This window comes from Lepisma saccharinum, chromosome 6, assembly GCF_977018435.1.
Source record: "Lepisma saccharinum chromosome 6, izLepSacc3.1, whole genome shotgun sequence".
In the NCBI taxonomy this organism is placed as follows: Eukaryota; Metazoa; Arthropoda; class Insecta; order Zygentoma; family Lepismatidae; genus Lepisma; species Lepisma saccharinum.
In genome coordinates this window covers 75,597,695-75,620,034 of record NC_139234.1, presented here as the reverse complement: position 1 = coordinate 75,620,034, position 22,340 = coordinate 75,597,695, and the positions used below count along the sequence as shown (strand labels likewise).

At 38.2% G+C, this 22,340-nt stretch overlaps 1 protein-coding gene across 1 annotated transcript in view; it reads right to left on the bottom strand.

Annotated features, from left to right (window-relative positions):
• Positions 1–19,077, bottom strand: part of LOC145989462 (ATP-binding cassette sub-family C member 5-like) — a 219,873-nt gene extending 200,796 nt beyond the window's left edge. Inside the window, exon 1 of the mRNA XM_083124809.1 lies at positions 18,978–19,077. Within this exon, the coding sequence (XP_082980935.1) occupies positions 18,978–19,036 (59 nt within the window). The 5' untranslated portion in view covers positions 19,037–19,077. The remainder of the gene's footprint in view (positions 1–18,977) is intronic.
• Positions 19,078–22,340: the final 3,263 nt, after the last annotated feature.

Here is a 22,340-nt window from a genome sequence, read left to right as displayed (position 1 = left end):
AGTTTAAATAAATCTTCGAGTGAAAGGTCTTAATGATCTTTAATTTCAAACTTACATAGGTGATAATTAAAAATAAATCCTACACCACAGACCTCGCAAGGGCTTGGTCCTACTAACCCTTAGAAGCCTTTGAGAAGTCCGATAAAAGGGTTGTAACTGACTAACATAAAGCCCTAAAGGCAGAAGGTGCGTGTCACCCATAATATTTATAACTTTGTAAGAGGGTGTTTGGAAAACTATACTTAAACTTATATATTAAGAGATATTTTAAAAATAGAGATGGTACCGAGACAAGAAAAAGTCTGCATTTCCTCTCAAATTTTGAAACGAGACTGAAATAAATATCTGCATAATCAAAGCGACACGATACTTGATGTCCGAGACTCTCGTTCCAATCTCTTGTATCAATCATATTTGAAGAAATTGCTTAAAATAAATTTAAATTACTATGTGTCTTATCCAGACATACCAAGCGTATATCTTAACGATTTTTCAAATAAGTCGTATATTTTGTTTATTGTAATTGCAAAGTTAATCCCTTAGTGACAGTTGCGAGCCTGTGATGCCAGGTTTCATCTATTCAGGATAAAAATCCGTATTTCGACGGTTCGCAGCGCCGAAACAAGATGTAAAGCAGAAAAACGTTATGAAGAAATGTTTTCGTTTTCATGACATATTGTACGTACTTTGTGAAACTTTGGGTGGTGACACAATTGACTTGTTGTTTATCCTAAACATTCCGTTGGTCACGGCGAGATATGTCGTCTTGTAATCAAGGGGTCCCACATGCACGGTGCTTTGGATTCCACTTTAAACTGTGGATCCAGTTCCGATTAGACCATCTGAGCATGAAGTGAATCTAGAATAAGTTTTAATAATTTCTGAGTCAAAACCGAGATAAGAATAAGCACAAACAAATACGAGAAGGACCTCACTACACAGGAGACGAGATGAGACTGTGCTCGATCACTCTCATGGCGATTGGCGATATCATTCCTAGGTGAAATGAAATATTTCCTAGACATTAAAACAGGGTAAAATTTGTGATTTTATCAGATAGGGAGGACATATTTTTACCTTGTTCTATTAGGTATACTTAGAATTGGATATTAATGGCTTAAAATCTAATTTTGATATTTAATGTAACACAAACGCCATTTTAAGTTAAACTCTAAAGTCAAACTGTAAGAAAATTACATTAGTGAGATGACTGCACGAGATAAATTAGACTTACTGCAGGTTCTATGGTTTGTCAGTTGGCTTGTCAAGGGCACTGTGACACTTAGACTTGATCCAATTTCTTGCAAATTTTTCTGCATGAAAGCAATGCACTGGGAGTCTAAGGAAAGTAAAAGTAGGTTTAAAACTTCTAAAGGATTTCTGTAATCAGTTAAGATGAGGTTTATGGCACATTCAGCTGTAGATATTGGTAACTTTCGGATTGGATTCACAAGGTCTTTAAATGAGATGGGAACGTTTGATTGATGGATTTGGTTTATTTTACTTTGCATTTCTGCCACTTCTGGCTAATAGCGAAGATGACGATGAGTGATGATATGATAAAATTGATGAAGGGACACTCACAATAACATCTATGCCCAGGCTGGGATTCGAACCCGAGACCTCTGGCGTCGTAGCGCGTTATGCTAACTACTCCGCCACGGAGGATAGAAAAATGGGAATGTGTTTTGGATTTTCTTTGTAGTTGCGAAAATCTTTAACTGTGACACACACATGCTTTTTCTTAATTTAAAGTTCACTTTTTCACATGGACGAGAAATTAACATGTCACCCTAAAACACGCGCATGCACTGGCGTACGCAGGATTTTTTTCGGGAGGGGCTGGAATTGTAAAGGTGGATAGTGCATAGCTGCTTTCTGGGAAGGCGACATACATAATAAGATATTTTGTATATTAAAAACTTTCCACTCTCAAAACTTGCAGTTGGGGGGTCATTTTAAGGCAAGTTTGATTGTATTCTGGTTTTTCCGAGATCTTCACTGCTTTTGTTTGAAAATGTTCATTTTCTCAAAATTTTGGAGTTATTGCTGTAGCCCCTTCATCCCCTCTACATACGCAAGTGCACGCTTGTATCTGCATGTAATATTACTACATACGAAAAGAAACATTGTCCGGCTATTCATATTGTCCCTTTTCGAGGTTCTCCTTGCTTGCTCCGAGATCTGAAGGATTCGGTTTTGTATTTGTAATGATAGTACTTTCAGTGCTTGAAGAGTGTCATTAGGTACAGCTAATAATATTACAAATAAATGCTTTGTCAAATGTTTTACAAATGTTTCAAAGTTAGACTTCTCTCGAGTTGATCGGGAACCATGTCAACCCAGTATTTTTTTTTTTTAATACAACGTGTTATAGATGTCTGAGAAAATACCGAATACAGATGGGGGACAAAATAATATGAACACCTGTGAATGTAGAGAAAATCTTTATTAATAGGGGGTTGGACCACCCTGTGACTGAAGTACACTTTGTGTGTGATACGTGGGATGGACGCGTAGAGGTCATTCACAATGTTTAAGGGAATATGGAGCCATTCTTCCTCCAGAGCAGTCTCCAATTCCGAAAGTGTGGCTGGAGGCGGACTTCGAGCACGAAGTTTGGACTCCAAATATCCCCACAAATGTTCTATAATGTTCACTTCAGGAGACTGTGGGGGCCATTCAAGATGTCCTACTTCATCGTCATGTTCTTCAAACCATGTTTGGACAGACCCAGCAGTGTGGATAGGAGCGTTGTCGTCTTGAAAAAGTGGTCGGTCCCCAGGAAATAAAGTCTGGACAAAAGGATGGAGATGATCCCCCAGAATGCTGCGATAGTGACTGGCATTGATCTTCCCATGCAGAAAAACAAGTGGTCCCACACCATGCCAAGATATCGCGCCCCATACCATAATGGATCCACCTCCATGCTTCACAGTCGGCAAGAGGCAGTCAGGATGAAATGCATCTCGAGGCGTTCTCCACACGTAAACGTGCCCCGTGGTCTGAAATAACGTGAATGTTGATTCATCAGACCAGATGACTTGTTGCCACTGCTGTGGGGACCAACTTCTGTGAGCTCTGCACCATTGGCGTCGCTTGACAGCATTACGTGATGTCACCAATGGCTTACGAATTGCCACTCGGCCATGAATGTTTGCAGCATGGAGTTCCCTTTTGACAGTTTTGGTTGAAATGGGGTCCTGGAGATGCCTGTTCATTTCAGATGTTATCTCGGATAACGATTGCTTGTGCTTTCGGGCCACTATGCGCTTCAACACCCTCCTATCCCGAGCAGCAAGCTTTGTCTTTCGTCCACTGTTGTGCTTTGAAGACGCCATCTTACCTTGTGTTGTGTACGCTGTCATAACGGCTGATACTGTGCTCCTTGCACACCCAACAAGCTTTGAGGTTTCAGTCACCGTGGCTCCAGCTGAACGTGCTCCAACAATCATGCCTCTTTGGAACTCTGTCAGGTCTGACATTGCAGTGTCTCTTGAGAGCGTATGATAGACGAATGCACCACCAATGACTGCTGTTGGCAAACTAATACCTTCCCCTTCACAGCCACTAGGTGGCAGACCTCAGTGCCAGGTGGTGTTGCTGTAGTGCCGGTGTGAAATGTGGCACACTTTTTCACAGGTGTTCGTATTATTTTGTCCCCCATCTGTATATTGCTTCTAAAAGGCATTGGATGTGGTACACGTCTGCCATAAATTGTTTAAAGATATATTTATATATAGCTATGGGACTTTAAAATTATAAGGAATTGAACTGATATGTGCAATAGTATGGTTTCTATGTCCAGTTTGTGGGAGATGATTATTCCTGGTTGGGATAGCTCAAGGTGGGGGGGGGGTCTTATTCACCCCTTTTAATCTCAAACTGCATTAAAATGAATAGATGTATCTTTGTTCTAATTTTCACATTTCGAACTTCGAAAGAAGAAGAAGAAAGAGAGAGAGAGAGAGAAACAAAATGAGAGTAGAAAAGGACCAGAGGTTTATACAATATGTTTCGGAATTGTTATCTGGTCTTTAAATATGTTTTTTTCAGTAACCATAAATTAGAAGAAAAGCAAAGAAAAAATATTTATAGCATTAAAAACAGGAAATTCGTATGTTTGCTGTTCTAGAATGGAATATTTCTCATGCCTTCATATTATACCTAGGCATACCTGTTCAGTATATATATATAGAGGGGGTCATTTTAATGGCGCCCACGGACCATCGGAAACGTATAGAGGACATCAAAACAAACAACTTTTCTCCGTAACATTTTTCTCGTTGGTGCATCATTTCGGCGCTACAGTAGTTCAAAAAACCCGTTTTGCCGCCTTTAATGCTGGCAACCACACACAACATTTGATTGCATTTGTGACGTCTTATCCCGTCGTGGAGCGATGCGTTCCAAGGTTGCCAGGAACACACATATTCTGTGAATAATGACATAGCTACAATCAGCCACATTATGTACCGTAAAACAAAACGAGGAAACGCGTTCTCTAACCTAACAGCAAGTAAATAAACAATGTGAAAGATGGTATAAAGAAAATAGAACTCAAGTGTAAGTGGTCATATTGAATTTTGTATCAGCCTGCATGTCAAACATTTGCAAATCAAATTACCAAGTTGGCATCTACAATTTAGTCTATCCACTTCGTCTTTCTGATACTAGTTGTCTGTGACACATGAACAAATGACAAAATAGAAATGAAAGAACTCAAAATTACAAAGGTAAGCAACACATAATATAATGTATATTATGAGGCAAGTGGCAAAAATTGTTGAAAATACAGAGATATAAGTAATAGTAAAACAAACTCTCCGACGATTGTGTTCATCTATGTATCGGATACACATGTAGTTTTCAACTGTGAACAGGGCAGTATATTCGCTACTGATTCATCATTAGATTGTTACTGTGGTTGTACGTGTTTTAGCCGTAATGTAACAACGTGAACTTCGGATACTTCCGTTATCGGCACAAAAGTGCAACAAGGCAACTGGATACAAACCTGTAGATATCAACCTTGCAACGAAATTTGCAAATATTTGACATGTAGCTGAGCGTAAACAGCCACATGTAAGCTACAAGTCCAATAAAATATATATTTTTGTTGATATTTGACATGTAGGCTGAGACAAAATCCGATATTGACCCTTCATTTTAAATGCGTTTTGTACCATTTCTCATATCGTTGCTTCACTTCCCCCTTCCCCTGAGATGGCTGCTGATCTTCTGGCTGGTAGGCTATGATGTTCGGTCTACTGGACGCGTTTCTCGCTTCGTTTTACAGCTAATAATGTGGTTGGTAGTTGTAATTTTTCACAAAATTTGTGTGTTCCTTGCAACCCTGCCGTGCGCTGTTTCGCAGCAGGAAATGACGTCACATATACGATTAAATGTTGTGTTGGGTTGCCAGCATCCAGGCGGCAAAACGGTGTTTTTGAACGGCTGTAGCGTCGAATCGACGCACCAACGAGAAAAATGTTACTGAGAAAAGTTGTTTATTTTGATGTCGTCTATACGAATGTGGTCCGTGGATGCCACTAAAATGACACCCTGTATATATGTATATATAAATATATATATATTTTTAATTCCCTCCACCGGAAATGGAATTTTGGATCCTTCGATTACAAGGGGATAGCATTAGCCACTGCACTATCGGATAAGCCAGATTGATTCCATGAGAAACAGGCTCCATAGTCCTGTATATTTTTCGTATGTTACGTAGCTTTATACAACGTTGTTTTGTAGCAAATAGCATATTTTTAGATACTCTGGTCATTGTTACGAGACTTAGCAAAATGTGAAAGACTACATTTTGCATGGAATAGTTAGCCTATATTTGTACGTTGAATCACTCACTGCCACAAAAGCTGTGAGCGCAATGCTTATCAAACGTGTTTCCAACACGCTCCGAAACGTTTGCAGGAATTATGGCGGCGGGCGTGTTCTCGCGCAATGAATTGGTCCTGGAGCGAAATCCTCTCCACGCAGCAGTCAACTGTTGATAGCGGCCGCACTGTTTTGGAGGGAAATGCCACCCCCTTGGAAAATACATTGTTTGCCTCTCCCGGAAAAGAATCTTGCAGACGTCCATGGTTAAATATAAAACGATTTCGCCTTTTCCTGGTACTAGATTTAATGAAGGAAACAAAGGAGAATTTTCTTAATCGCTTGCATAGACGTTGACACTCAATTACCACGCACGAGGATTATCTTTTTCTACCTCTCATTGCCAGATTTCAGAGAAACTGCAGACAGCGTTACAGAGAAAGTTGCCTTGTTCGTTCTTTTCGAAACGCATTAAGAAAAGTATATATTACACAACGACACACAGGTTAAATGCCTCTCATAACAATGCCAAGACAAGGCAAAGAAAAAAAGAGATCAGATTGTGCTTGTTGAGGTAAGTGTTACGTAAATGATTGAAATTTCAATGGCAATGTTCGCTATGGCAATGACTAACTCGATTAAAATATTTCGAAATAAACATTGGAAATTTTTTCTTTGCTAAATTCTGAAAGCAGAAAGTGGCTGTGTATACGTACAGTCAACCGCAAAGATAAGCAGTAGATAAATTGTCCATTAATATTTTCGTTATTTTTTCTTCTTCAGTGTACTTGTTTTTAGGGAATGCAATTGTACGGGCTTGTGCTGGAACAACGTTGCGGAAAATAGAATGAATGAACATGGTGACGGACAATTTGCCTACTGTTATACGAGGGGAAGTCAGAAAGTAAGGTTCCTAATAACACCTAATGTTCTGCTTCTTCGCTGAGACGAAAGTTAGATTAGATTGGTAAATGGCAGCGGTTTTTAATGTCAGTTACACCTTCATCTTGAAAAACACATATTCAAAATGACTACTACACTGGTGAACAGATCATTAGGTATTAATTAGGGAACATTATTTTCTGACTTCCCCTCGTGTTTGTCGTCGCCTGTTCATATTTCACATGTTTTGCCTATCAAGGGGTCCCGGGTTTGATACCCGGTGGAGGCACATAGTGGTTCTGATCCCACTTTAAACTGTAGGTCCAGTCCCGATTAGCCTTACTGTGCATAAAGTGGACTCAAAACACCAAATCAATCAATCAAGCATGTTTTGCCTACATAAAAATCCGGGCAAGGGGAAGAAATTGTCTTTCCGAGGCAAGGGAAAGAGGCTGCATCTCTTTTCTTCTCTCTCAAAGCGATTGTTGTCTGTTCCTATTGCTTCGCAACTGCAGCTGTAGCACACGAAGAAGGTATTTCCTTTCTGTGTACAAACAGGTGGATATTATTTAAACATCCTAAGCAAACGTCAGTTCCGAATGTTTGAACTTCCAATTGTTATACTTGCTCAGCAAGGGAAAGGGAAGTGTGTTTTGGTATTGAGATTATCATGTTCACCATATTGGGCAATATCTTAGGGTAACTTCACACAGGACCATCGAGTGAGGAATTTGTGAGAAATGTAAGGGCTACATTCTATAATAGGACATGTTACTTCCCTCCGAAATCAGAGTGCGGACGATACTAGCGCCGCTATACGGGTGGTTTGAACAATTCAGTTGTGATGCAATGGAACAATGGTGCACAACAACGCGGACAATGAATGCATGATTTCCATTAATATGTATCTTAATGCTCTTAGGTTTTTATTCTAGTATGAGTGCGTAGTTTAGAGAATTCTGCTTTTCTATTTGTTGTACGTCGAGTGTCAAATGCACTTTTTTTGATTAATAAATATGAATAACACAATAATGAAGCACATATAATAGCTTGCATAGTTTGGAAAATGATAGGCATGGAGAAACTGCGCTGTCTTGTTCCATAATGTTGAAAACACGAGCAAGCTATTTTTAGATGTCTAATTTACTATTTCTATAGTATTCATAAAATTGTATGTAACATGCACTTCCGGATCTACACATTTTTGGCCCGACCGCAAAATATTATGAAATGCCCCTTCTATTTATCTGCCTCTATATATGAGCGTGTTTGTTCGACATGAAATACGCGTACTTGTGAAAAGAAATGTCAAAACGTTTGCTTTTATTAAGTTTTCAGTATGTATGTATGTATATACATTATACACTTTGCATATATGTACGCGCGCGCGCGCGTAATGAGAGGAGGTATTTTCAGGCGTCTCACAGTGACATGATTGTACTACCTCTAGCGTATGTAGAATTGTACGCGTATTTAATTTTACTTCTCACAAAAAAGCTTTGCAAAATTATATATAGTTGAAACTTTTGATAAGTTACTTTTGAGAGCTGTTTCATAATATTTCTGTAGTTTCTCTGCTTTGGCCATCAGTTCATCATACGTTGGGTTGGGTATGTTTCATGGGCGTATTTAAAGGGGGGTTCAACGGGTCCAACACCCCGACCTTTGGTTCAGTAAAATTTACCAGATTACCTGTTCTATCCGCTATTCGCAGAGACTTGTTCGTAAAAATTTCTTCAGACTTATTTTGTTCTCATAAATTACAAGCGTATAGAACGGGATACGGATGGAAAATAAATTAATTCCACACACCAGATGGGACAGTAAAGTAAATGTCTTCAATTTCCTGATAGTTTCGGAATTTCTCTGGAAAATACTCAGAAAACTCCTGACATTTTACAAATTCTATAATGCCACATGTAATTTCTGCCTGGAACAGCTGCTTGTGAACTTATAGCGCGAACATTATAATCACATTAGAAGTTCCCGATATGGTTTCATACCATTCAAGAATTCCTTAGGTTCTAATTTTTGATAATTTGAAATGTCTCGACTGTTTGGACTCTAGATCGGAATGGGAAACTTGTCCCTAGTGGGTTAGCTTCAGCTATTAGTACTTCTACTCTCTCTGGGTTGAGTGGGTGTGGATTTATAAAAAAAAATAGTTGGGGAAGAATATGATGGTGCTGATGTAATGGGTGGTAGAATTAAGAGGGTTAGATAGATAATTTCAGAGAAGTGTCCAAAAGCAATTTTTGTACATTGTTCATCACATATTTTAACTCTGGCTATTGCCAATTTCTGTGGAATTTCTGCGATATTGAGACTGTCAAATCAGTTATAATTTTTTCCCCTCGAGTCTTCACAAAGGTGCAGCCTCCCGTGGTTAGCATATCGTGGGTGCCGGGTTCGAAACCCGGAATGGGCATGGGTTTTTGTGGGTGTCCATTCATTCATTTCATCATGTACTCATCCCTTCGGAAATTAGCCAAATGTGGCACAAAAGGCGAAGCAAAATAATGCAAATAAATCAATCAATTTTCTCAAAGTAATTTGGTTGTACAAAATGCAGTGCAATATAGCTAGGGAAGTTCTGTAACGTTCTCAAGTTGTTTGACACAAGATGGACAGAAAAGTATCAATACTCAGTAGGTTGACTTGTGAAATCGTATACACTAATAGTAGAAACTTTACTGTTGTGCATTTTTGGACCATTTTGTAGTAGAAATGAACCCAAGTTTCTCTGAACACAGTCAACATATTGAAAAATTGCAAGAACTTATTCCAATATGAAATGCCTATTCCTCATTCATTGGAACAGTGTGTCAAAATGTTGGATGGCCTGGTTGATATTTTTTACATTTTCAAATCTGAATGAAAAATGGGGCAAACAGTAATTGAAAAGACATGTCCAGGGTCTGCATTGTAGGCAGTAGAAAATTGTGACCTCTTGTACTCAAATATGCACAAATTGTTGGTGATCTTTGCTACGCTGCCAGTTTCATCTTCCAACACCCAAGAGGATGTGTTTAACATTAAGGAGGTTGAAATAATGTCCCCCGCAATTCAACTGGAGGTCCTCGACTAATGGACCCTGCACTGTTAAGTGTACATACATACGAATATTAAAATCACACCGATGATGTTATTTTCAATTTTGTAGCAAGGAGGAAAAGACTAATTCTAACATTGTAATTCCTTTTTAAAGAGAAGCTGGGATTAGCTTTTTCAAAGCGTTTTCTGCTTATTTTATGTAGAAAAGTTAGAAGTTCGTAGATAGACTTAATTTAATAAATGTATGACCTTTCATGTGGTGGCAGAGTGGATTTTGATAGCCAGATCGTACCTAGGGACGCTATACGTCCCGGATTTTCAGGGACAATCCCGGAATGTATCATTTATCTCGGTGTTCCGAATAGTTTCTTCGGGATGCACAAATGTCCTGGAATTGGGTGAGAAAGAAGAAATTATTAAGACTATACTATCCTGAACTTTTTTATATTTAAACGCATGGACCTAACTTTAAAATGCTCATTTTACAAAACAATCTAACTCTACATTAAACCACTCCCTCCCCATAATGCAAGAGTTAATGAGATCCAGACGGTACTAGAAACATCTTTGACTTCACGATGGCGCCGCCGATTGCTAGCAGTGCTGAATTTCAGTTACGATTCTCTCCAATTGTATAGTAACCTGCTTACTATAAAGAGTCAGTGCTTGGGTGCTTATGTGTTCATTCCGCAGTTCTCAAAGTTCCCACACAATGTGTGACGTAAATGACTATTAGGCCAATGTTGTACAGTCACGGATACTGCCGGCTTGAAACTATTCCATTGAAAGTCAATGTATTCATTACAAGGCGGCAGTGTCCGTGACTGTACATACATACAACTTTGTCGGGTCCAGCCCCCTCCCCCAAACCGCTCTCTAACATTTATGAAATATAGGAACCCTAATTGAACCAAAAGTTGACCCCCCCTCCTTTACGTGAGCTATATATACGCAGTGTAATGCTTAGGTAAGCAAATTAGGTTTGATGGCCCCCAAAGTAAATAATAATTTCGTTCCATCCACGGCTTATCCGCCCCTCGCTCCGCAGTGTTGGGTCTCTAGTGACGTCTATGTACAGCCACAGGCAATTCTGGGCTGTAGCGATACTATTGAAAATCAATGGGGTCGTTACAAGCCAGAAGTGTTCGTGGCTGTACGTAGTGGTGTAAAGTAAAACAGAAGTAACTATTGCATGTTAGCCAACGAATAACTAATACTTTTATCTTACAATATTTAGGAAAACTAGCGGTGCTGGACAAATTACTATGTTTATTATTTTACATACATATAAGTATATGAACCGTACCTTGTATACATGGCAAGGGCCCCTTATAGGATTGCCCCCCCCCCCCTTGTAGGGTTTTATGGTATGTAGATCCGGCACTTGTAACATTTAAGTATACTATTTTTATTATTTCAATTATTTAGTTTATCTTGCATATTAATGGTTTCGATTTTAACGTTGGATTTTCCTTATATTTTTATATGCAAAATCAAGTAGTACTGGAAACTATATAGAACAGTTACAAAACTCGATTTTAACGGTTCTCCTTCTCAGTACTGCTGGGGGTCCAGTAGCAATATCGCCGCCACTGATCGGCAGTATTCTCCTACTGCCGTGGTACCCATTGATGAGAGTCTGAGTGAGCTCCAGAGTCTTTCAGGTAGGAAAGGACATCAAAAGAAAACTTCCGGTTTGAGAATATCCTGCTAACTCATTACATTGTCTTCGTACAAAAGCACGCATTCAATATTTCCCATTCAACCAAGCATGATTGACACATGACTTAAGTTAACATGTACAAAATATATAGTTTACTTGCTTCCGCTACTCAATCTTTATTTCCCAAGACATATTATAACCTTGCACTGTCGTCGCTAGAGGTCAGGATTGTCGCTGTCCAGTTACAAATCGGGTGCGGTGGAACATCTGTAAAGTGGGATTCATAAGGAGCATTTCATTGTCACTGATGGGACACGCACACTACATTTTTAATATTAAAGTAACTATTCTACTGATAGTTAAGCAACATTTTTCTTACAGTCTCTGTGCAATGAAATATGACACTTAACACTGAACATAACTACCTTTAAAATACTTTCCCAGATTTGTAGTTATAAGTGAACAATTTTGTGTCGAAACACTGCCTCATCTTCTTCTTCTTTATTTTTATGGCTCACACCGCGTTTGCAGTTTCTATCCAAACTTGCCGTGTTCAGTCTCTATTGTTAATATCTATGTTCCAAACTGTTGTTGAATATCATTCACTTTCTTCGAAACACTAATGTCTTCCTTTTCTTATGGTATAACAGTTTTGTGAGGTTATTCATTTAAATTGTAGTGTGAATCATCGTGGTTGTTTAAATAGTAAACCTATTTTTTATAACGAAACTATAAAGAATCCAAAAAAACTACAGTGCGAGGTTCAGATATTAGTGTAGATAAGGATATCGGAAATTGTACCTGTGCATGTTGTAAGTTTTTATAGAGAGAGTCTCGTATTGTTGTCTTAAGGGACAACACTGCCTCTTCACTTAATAAGTTTATTTTAATTTCCGTGAATTGTCGAATGATGAAAAATAAATTATTTAAGACAAAGAGAGAAGGTAATTGTCCTTTGGATATTCTAGTAGAATTGAGGGTGAAATGTAACAGTTAAAGGAGAAATGAATTGTTTTTTGGTGTCGCGGGTGGGACACAATTCAAACACAAGTAAATCAAAAAGTTAAAATAAACGAATATTATGTAAAATACCTTCTAGCCTACATTCTTTATGTACAATACTTGAATTTTTATGCAAATGACAATCTTAGATGGTTCACTCACAAGATAGGATAAAGTTACAACATTGCATTTAATTTTAGAAATTGAGGTTCAGGGGCACTTTCACATGGAATGCAAGTATGTATTTTCAAGCAAACTGTCCATTACCATTTTTATTTTCTTGGCTTTACCCAGTGGAAACTTCAAGAATTGAAACAAAATGTCAAACAAGCTGCAGACAACCCCTGCACAAACATACGTAAAACATCTGTCCTTTAAAAACACGTAGGATGGAAGAGAACGATCAAGAAGAATTATGAAGATGGGGATTGGAGGGGAAAGTACCGCTTAGCTAACTTTACCCATTACGCATGCAATGTACTAGATAACACAGGACAAGTCGATGAAATATACACTGATTTTACTAAGGCATTTTATAAAATTGACCATGATATATTACTACAGAAAATTGCTTCATTCAATATTTCAGTTAATACTTTAAATTCTTTGCTTCATATTTAGCCGATCGAACGCAAACTGCAATATACAGGAAAATCAAAAGTCGCCCCTTCACACCATATTCTGGTGTTCCCCAAAGGACCAATACTGGACCGCTTTTGTTTTTATTACTTGTCAACGACTTACCCAATTGCATACAAAATTCTCAAAAGTTACTTTTGGTCGACGATCTTAAGCTTTTCCACGAAATAACTACCTCTGAAGACTGTTTGAAACTACAGGAAGATGTAGACAGAGTGATCTCTTGGTGTAAAAGTAACAAGTTGGATCTTAACCCAACAAAATGCAGCGTAGTCACTTACACAAAACGCAAAGCACCTTGTGTGTTTCCATACCGTATTAAAAATGTACAAATCACGCGCAAAAATGAAATTAAAGACCTCGGAGTGACCTTCGACACCAAGCTCAAATTTAATAAGCATATTGAAACTGTTACTAACGACGCTTTTAGAAACTTAGGTTTTATAATCCGGTCAAGCCACGACTCCACGAAAACAGAACCAGTGAAAATACTTTACTATTCCCTCGTACGGTCAAAACTAGAATATGCGTCAGTAATCTGGAATCCCACTCAAATAAACTTAATTCATAGACTAGAACGTATTCAGTCAAAGTTTCTTAGATATCTCAAATTCAAAGCCTGTGGAGAATATCCAACATTCGATTCATACGACAATCTAGTCTCAGAGACCAACTTCAGCAAACTAGCACTCCGACGACAAGTAAATGACCTGCTCTTTCTGTATAAAGTAATTAACGGTATAATAGACGATTCCAACTTATTATCAGCCGTATTATTTAATGTTCCCATTCCCAAAACACGTCCCAAGCACAAAATCTTTCATTGCCAGAGAACGAAAACTTCAATTCTTTCTGCCTCACCGGTGTGGAGAGCGTGCTACTCTTTCAACACAATTTCATGTGTAAATAACACAATTTATATTTTTGCAATGAGTTTATACAATTTTAAAAACACTATTACTGGAACACTGAATCTATTGTAGTAATATTATGTAATTAGAACACTATAATTGGGCTCGGCCTGTTGACCTCTATCAATAAATAAATAAATAAATAAATAAAGACAGCTGCTGTAATGAAGAATAATTGACTACCTCGCACTTTGAAGAGGGAAACGAGGTGCGTCGTAGTAACCTTTTACAATAGTTTACATCAGTGGCGGTGATCAGAAGGGGGGCAGTTACCCCCCACTTTTTTCTTCATTTTTGACCCCACACTATGGCCTGGTCTACCAAGAGAAAGTAAACTGTCCTTGGCCCCCTTCCAGTTTAGGCACCTAAGCGCCGCTATTGGTTTACATGCTTTAAAACGTCAGGTTCCAAAATTCTGCATACGTAGGTGACAAATTTGAACAACATACAAATATATCTACTCCTAAGTTATGTAGGGAATAATAGTTGCATAATGTAATCATGATATACAGAGAAGGAATTACTTATCAAGCGTTTTCTGTTGTCATTTGTCGACTCGCGAGAGGGAAATCTTCTACCCGTGCATGGAGCACTCGGCTCCTGCAATTTCAAAGTGGCATTTTATAATTTTAATTTCTACGCCGGTTTTCTACCTTTCGGGTTAGTTGTGACTGTGAGGATGGAGGATAACTTGAAGAAATGGGGGTGGAACAAACATGATACATCAGGGTTTGAATCTGGAACCTCCAGTTTCATAACGTAACGCTCACACGTCGGAAGAGGAAACTCTTGGAAAAAACTGAGTTGAAAGGAAGCAGCTTCGTTAAAAGCCATGTTTAGCTCCTCTAAAAAAAACTAAAGTTAAAATTAAACTGCATGGTGCAAGAGCCCTTCCGGAGTCAAGGCCAGGTAGTTTTCCATTGGGTGACTAGCGGTCAGAACTTCGAGTTCCACCTGGTTTTGAGACCAGAGTACGCTAACATATTGCTTTCAAGTAGTTCGTTAATTGCCCTCCTGATGTTGGATCACCACAGAAATTTTGGAGCTCTCAACAGGGATCAAGCCCGGGACCTCTCGTACCAAAGATAAGAGCGCTGACCAATTTTTATTTTACTTTTAAAGGAAAACCCCTAAGTAGCCGTCTCCCCTGTTATTCCCTTTTACAAATTCTCGTATCATTTTGACTTAATTCTCTACTTTTTGATTCAGGACAGACACACACATCAATGCCTTGTCCAGGATTCGAACCCGGAAACCCTGGATACGTAGCGCACTGTGCTAACCATTCCGCCACTGAAGTCTGCTCCAGCGCACAATTTGATGAAAACCGAGATTCGGGCCTGCAATAAAGGGGGCAGGGTTCAATTCTGATGTAAACTATGCACTTGAGATGCCTAGCTTGAACTCATGACGTACACTTTTCATATTCGCACTGTTATCATACCACCTGATCCCTGGATGCCTTTATATCTAAACACCCGGACGATGTTTTCCAGTGGATGCGCCAACATCCAAGAATTTTCTCTACTTCTAAAGTTTCAGACAAATTTTCCAATTTAAGAACTAATGACATTTCTTTTTGGTGGCCCAAATCTAATATAACGGAAAATATACTTACATGAATTTCTTAAGACACTTTAAAATTATTTTTGTTACTCCATGAGTGACGCCATGAGTTCATTCTGATATTGGGTACCCAAATAGTGGTTGTAGATTTCGCTAGTCTATACCAGTGTCAGATGTTCCTGTAAAACTGGATCAAATTTTTCAATAATTTCTACCAAACCAAGAAAAATTGGCATTGTTGGGGGTCCACAGGAGAGAGTAATCTTCTTTTCCAACAAGACTTAGAAGTCTTCACCCCTCTCTATCTCGAATAGGTTGTTGCCGGCCTCCGTGGCAGAGTGGTTAGCACATCGCGTTACGATGCCAGGGGTCCTGGGTTCGAATCCTGGCCTGGGCATGGATGGTTGTGAGAAGTGTCCATTCATCATATCATCACTCATCCCCATCTTCGCAAATTAGCCAAAAGTGGCAGAAGAAGCGAAGTAAAATATAGCCAATCAATCGAATTAGTTTTTAATTTTTAATGGCTTGTTACAAAAATTCTTACATTTTGACCTCCTTCCCAAATTGCTCAACCTAAGTCCTTGAGTAAAAATAAGGTGACGATTCTGTCACAATCAGAAAACAAGTTTGGAATATTTACAGATGTTATATTTAATGCTTGTCCCACAAAAATATATCCATTATTCAATGTAAAAAATATGTAAAATGGAATTAATACATTGTTCCTAACACTGTAATGCTCAGACTTTATCACTTTATTTCAGCTACGTGGAAAGGAAGAAAATATGTCATTACATAAAAATCAGGTCCCTAATTATCATAGTTATTTTTATTATTCAGCAATAAGTTTAAGATGCCACTGTAGAGTATAATCTTAAGGTGGAAAAATATGTTAATTGTATTACTGATAGTTACATTTTGACATGAGCGTCACAGGTAATTTCTACAGGAGTATCAGGCCATCGATGTAAAATTGAAGAGAAATAATAATACTAATATAAAAATTATAAGTATGAAATACTAATAACAATCTACTAAAATATGCTGACCAAGGCAGTAATTTATTTTATAAGAAAACATAAACTAACGTAACGTTTCAACCTTCTAGCAAGGTCTTCTTCAGACTCTGTATCAAGTACAAAAGTTTTGTACTTGATACAGAGTCTGAAGAAGACCTTGCTAGAAGGTTGAAACGTTACGTTAGTTTATGTTTTCTTATAAAATAAATTACTGCCTTGGTCAGCATATTTTAGTTTTTCATAATCATGGAAACAAGGCTTAATGGTGTTACTAATAACAATCTTTTGTTGCCAATTTATTATTAGATTATCTTCTGTTCGAGACACTAAAATGGTGAATATCCGACTCAACTGTTCATAATTATTATATTTACACGGTAATAAATTGAAATGCATAGTTATTTCATCTTAATCTATTATATTTGACATACCTCGTTCTAAAAATAATATTTCACAGTAGAAGTTAATGCCCAAATCTCACATAGAAATCTCATTTTTAGATTTGTTGAAAACTCATATCGTTTAGTCCATTTTTCGGGCTAACTTGTTTTCCCTTTGGTTATTCTGCCGGAATATTAATTAAGTGAAGTTTACATACGTTACCGAATATAAAAATATTAATTGATTGAAATGGATGATGTCTATTTCCAAGGGGGGAGTCAACTGACTGGTTTGGCCCCCATTGCGACACCCAAGAATCTTATGAACGGAATGAAAATCTTGAAACTGTATATAAGTTATGCAGAATTGTACTGGGTTATACATTTGGGTATGGATAAAATAAAACATTACTAGAAACGTAAATTTGATAGTAGGTAAATTTTCGTGTTGGTGTTTCGTGCATGAAACATGGAAGTTTTGCTGTAGTGTGTTGGCAACAATGCAGTTTGAAGTGGTTCGTGATTTTCTTGACCAACATTTCAATTAGCGTTGGTGTGGCCGTGAGAACTAATTGCTTGGTCTCCCAACTCCCCAGATTTAACCCCTCCAGACTTCATCGTCTGGGGTATCGTTAAAGACACTGTCTATTCACAGAAACCCACAGACTCAAGATCACACAGGCTTTCGACAGAATCACCCCAGAGATGTTACACCAGACGTGGAATGAATTGAATCACAGTTATGAGTTGTGCAGAGTTCGTAATGGAGGCCATGTAGAAAAGTAAAAACTGTACCAAACTGTTAATAGTATATAAAAATATAAAACTCTACCTTTCAGTCTTTTGTATACAATATTTCAGGTAATTATATTTGACGGAAAAAAAATCACATCCATTTTATTTTATCCATACCCAAATGGATCCCCTGTCCATATTGTTGATAGTCTAATTGAAATGTCACATTTTGCGCTTTGCCCGGGAAGCTGTAAAGCATACTTACTGCATGTGCTACATAAAACATATCTACATATGGAAAATTAATTTTCGAGTTTCCCGCTGTCTTGCTGAGAAAGGGTAAAATTCTCCGTCGTGCCCCCCTTTCCCCCCACCCACCTTTTCATTCGATCGCTGGTTTTAGAAATGCAAATAGTAAGAATCCCATTGCCCAATTACTTGGAAAGTTTATTTTTTTTAAAAAGTAACATGTAACTACATAGCTACAGTTACGCATATGAAAGAGTAACTCGGTTACGGATACTAAGTAACTGTTCGAGTTACTTTCGAAATATAACATGGTTCATGCATGAATTTCAGCCGGAATGTTAAACTTTTCACTGGTGATCGTAAAAAAGCGGACCTTTAATTATAATTAGCTTCGTATATTTTTAAATATAACATTTTTAGACAATAAAATTCAAAGTAAACCCATTTATTTGGAAATGAAACTAACATTTTCTTTTAGCACATTATGAACAAATTCTTGTTGAACCAAGAAGGTGTAGCATATCCAGGTTAACAGATGGAAATTATAAACACTTTTCTCGTAGATGTTGTAAATCAAATGCATTTATGGCAAGTGTTAAAATATAAAATTTTCAGGCTACTACGAATAAATGTAAATGTTAACGCAGCTCTTAACTTTGTTACTAGTTACTCGAAAAGGTAACTTTTGTTACAGCTCCTAAATTATAAAACTAACTTAGTTACATTTGCACGATTTTATTACTCGATTGATTACATTTTTGTTATTTATCGGCTTTTCTTCTACTTTATGGTTAATCGCGACGATAAGGATGAAAAGAGCACTCGCATAGAACACCGGTGCGGTCTCGAACTGGACCCCTGGCGTCGTAGCGCGATGTGCTAACCACTCCGCCACGGGGGGCGGCTTGCAGATACTCGAAAAAGCAACTGTACTCGTAACTGCCTTACAAGTAACTTAGTTCCAAGGACAGATTATTACACAATTCATCACTTCAAGGAAACACAGCGACAATGTTTAAACTTTACTTACTCCTGTGTGAGGGCGAGTTTACTGGAAACAATATTGGCGCCAGGATCGAGTTGATCCATCTTTCACTTCCTTCGGTTCGGAACGTTTGTCAACTGCCCGCCGGTTGGGGACACTGGTGGATATCAAGAATTTGTCGCGGTGACGCATTTCCAAGCATGTCCTGTGATTGGCCTGCTGCTATGACCTTCCCTGCACCGCGGAGGTATGCCGTATCGTGTGGACTGTCACCTGTTGCTGTGTTTTTTTGCGTAGGTAGATTGAGGGAGGGAATTTTTTTTAAGTTCCCGTAACGAATGCGTTTTCAGGGACGGCGCCGGTGTATGCTGGGGAAATCGCTGATCAAACCAAGTCGAGTGCATGCAGGTGGGGCAATAAGATCCTTCGTGTTCATAGAAATTTTCGGGCGCTTTCTTTTAGGTGTAATCATTAAATGTGCGCGTTACGAAGCTGGGAATTATATTATAATACGTGGGTAATAGTGTTTGTTCGTCTGAACCAGGGTGCGAAATCCTAGTGGGGACAGGGGGGATTTCCCCCCACCAACAATCTTGACCTAAAAAATCCCCCACCAAAAAATTCCCGGGGGGAGAGTTTTTCTTGTAACAACAACATATAAGCAATTAGTATTTACTTCTTATGTACTTTACTAAGGATAATATCGAAAACACACAAAATGGTGAGTGCAGAATGCTTTCTCTCTTTTTCAAGAGTACTCTGTCTACACCAATAACAATATGCGTGCAATAAAAGAAGAATGCAAGTCAAACATAATTATAAATTATAATAGTTTTGTATTAATACAAAAACTAAAGAAAAGGTTGTACATAACAAAACTATTTCGTAATTTATTGGAATCTTTAACCAGTTAGTAAAGGAATTAATTCGCTACTTTACACATATCTGATGTATATAAAAGTAACTAATTAATTACTTTATGTGTATTTAATAATAATGTTTCTTTTAAATATTTAGTAATTAATTTACTTTTATATTTAATAACATTATAAATATCCATACCATAATAATTTATGTATATGTGTGTGTGGATGTGTACATATATATATGTATATATATATGGGGTGTAGATTAAGATCTTTTTCCCACCCACCAGTCTTTAATGATTCCGCACCCTGGTCTGAACGATAAATTCATTGTTCATGTTGCGATTGCTGTGGAGAGGGAGAGAAGAGACTCTACTGAAAGTCCATTTTTTGGGCTGTTATAGACCGAACCTACAGTTTAAAGTGGCATACGATCTACTGTGCAATGCGCCTCCATCGAGGATCCAATCCGGAACATTTTGATGACAAAGTTGTAGCTTTGCCACTACCCTAAACCTATGCATTTCACCGTGTCATGAAGGCAAATTGGGTGTGTTGATGTAGGGCTCCACACATTCTAGATATAGTGGACATGATACGATGAGCATCAAGCTCTAGCCACCTTTAATCCCAGATATCCATTAGTGATGGACTGAGCAATCTGCAGAGTGTCATAATGCAGGAATGTTGTCGGAAAAGGAACCGATCCTGCATTTCATACCGTTGTCAGTTAGCCTCTTCAAAAGCAATATAAGGAAATTGAAATTATAATTTATTTAAATCCTCACAATTAAAGTCTTGAAATGTTTTAAATGGATTTAAAATATTAACATTATTATATTGGTTTTGAAACTGGAACAAAATATCCCATTAATTGAATCATTTATTTAAGAATACTTTCCTCACATCTATTTTGTACCTGTGTATGCTAATCGCGACGATGATGATGAACAGCTGAAAGTCAAGAAGGAAGACACACACAAAGCAACCCAGGCTGGAATTCGCAAGCCGGGACCTTATGTGGTAAGATCGTGAGGTCAACCACTCCCCGAAACGGCTCTTTTAATTCAGGGGAGTGTTGAGTTGGCCATACTTTTCAATGATTCCTAGAAAATGTCTCAAATTTAGTTAACGCGGTCTTGCCAACGTTAAATTTCTTAGAAACTTGTGACCCCCCCCCTGGTATTATCCCCGCCCCCTCTGATTACCCCTAATATTTTTGTTGCGTTGCCACTGCGTTCAATAATTAGGTTGCTTTAAATAATATTAGGAATTGGCGTTCAAATAAAAAAATAACGAGATAATATACATAAGGTAGTTTGCAATATCTGTGGTAAACGATGAATTTGCATTACACATAGCGAGAGAGAGAGAGAGAGAGAGAGGGGGGGGGAAGGCGGAGGGAGGAATGCAAGAGAGACATATGAAGCGAGAGAGAGGGGGGAATGAGCAAGAAACGAAAGAATCAGGGAGAATAAATAGAAACCGAATTGGAGAGAGAGTAAGAGTTTGAGTATTTTTAAGACCACTTTTTATGACCTACAGTTTAATATGGAACCGAACCACTATGTGCCTCCTCGGGGTATCGAACCCGGGACCTCTTGATGGGAGAGGGTTAGAGAGAGAGAGAAAGAGAGAACTAAAAATATGACCGAGCAAGAGAGAAAGACAGATATAAATAAAGAAGCGAGCGAGATAGATAGATTGAGAGAGGGAGAGAGAGAGGGAGAGAGGGGTAAAAACGAGGGAAAGAGAGATTAAAACTGAAGATCTGGATCAAAATGTGGGATCGTTGATTCGAAGCACGTTATGCTAACCACTCCACCACAAAAGCAGACTTTATCGTGTTTGCCCCTTCATCAATTTCATCTATCCTTCTTCCATCTTCATCTCCGTGATTATCCTTAAAGAGGTAGCAAAAGCGACGTAAACAAATTGCTAGGAAAAAAACATGATGCATTCAGAACAGTTTTATGGCGGTGAATTCAAAGAGTTTTGTCCTGAAGTGAAATATATTGACGTCATGTTGATGTTGTCATCAGAAGAAATAAAGGGGAGAGAGAAAAGATGTCGCGTTAGAAATTGTAGAGAACGAAATGGAGATAAATGAAGTGCAGTGCAATACAGAAAAAGAGAAGGGAATGTGTGTGTGTGCGTGTGTACGTGTGTGTGTGTGAGTGTGTGTGTGTGAGAGAGAGAGAGAGAGAGAGAGAGAGAGAGAGAGAGAAAGAGAGAGAGAGTGAGAGAGAGAGAAAGAGAAATGGGAAGAGAAAGGGTGTGAGAGAGAAATTAAAAGCGAGAGAGGGATGTAGTATTACGTAAAGAAGCGAGAAAAGGAGGGAAAAAAATATAAGGTAAAAATAAAGAAGTGAGTGAGAGGGAAGCAGAGATAGTAGAGAGATAAATAGAGAGAGAGAGAGAGAGAAAGGGAGATGGAAAAGAAGAGAAATAAATAGGCAAGAGTACAAGACACATAAAGAGTGCGGACAGAGAAAGAGAGAGAAAATAAACGTAAAATCTCCTTCAGGAGATTGAGAGAGTG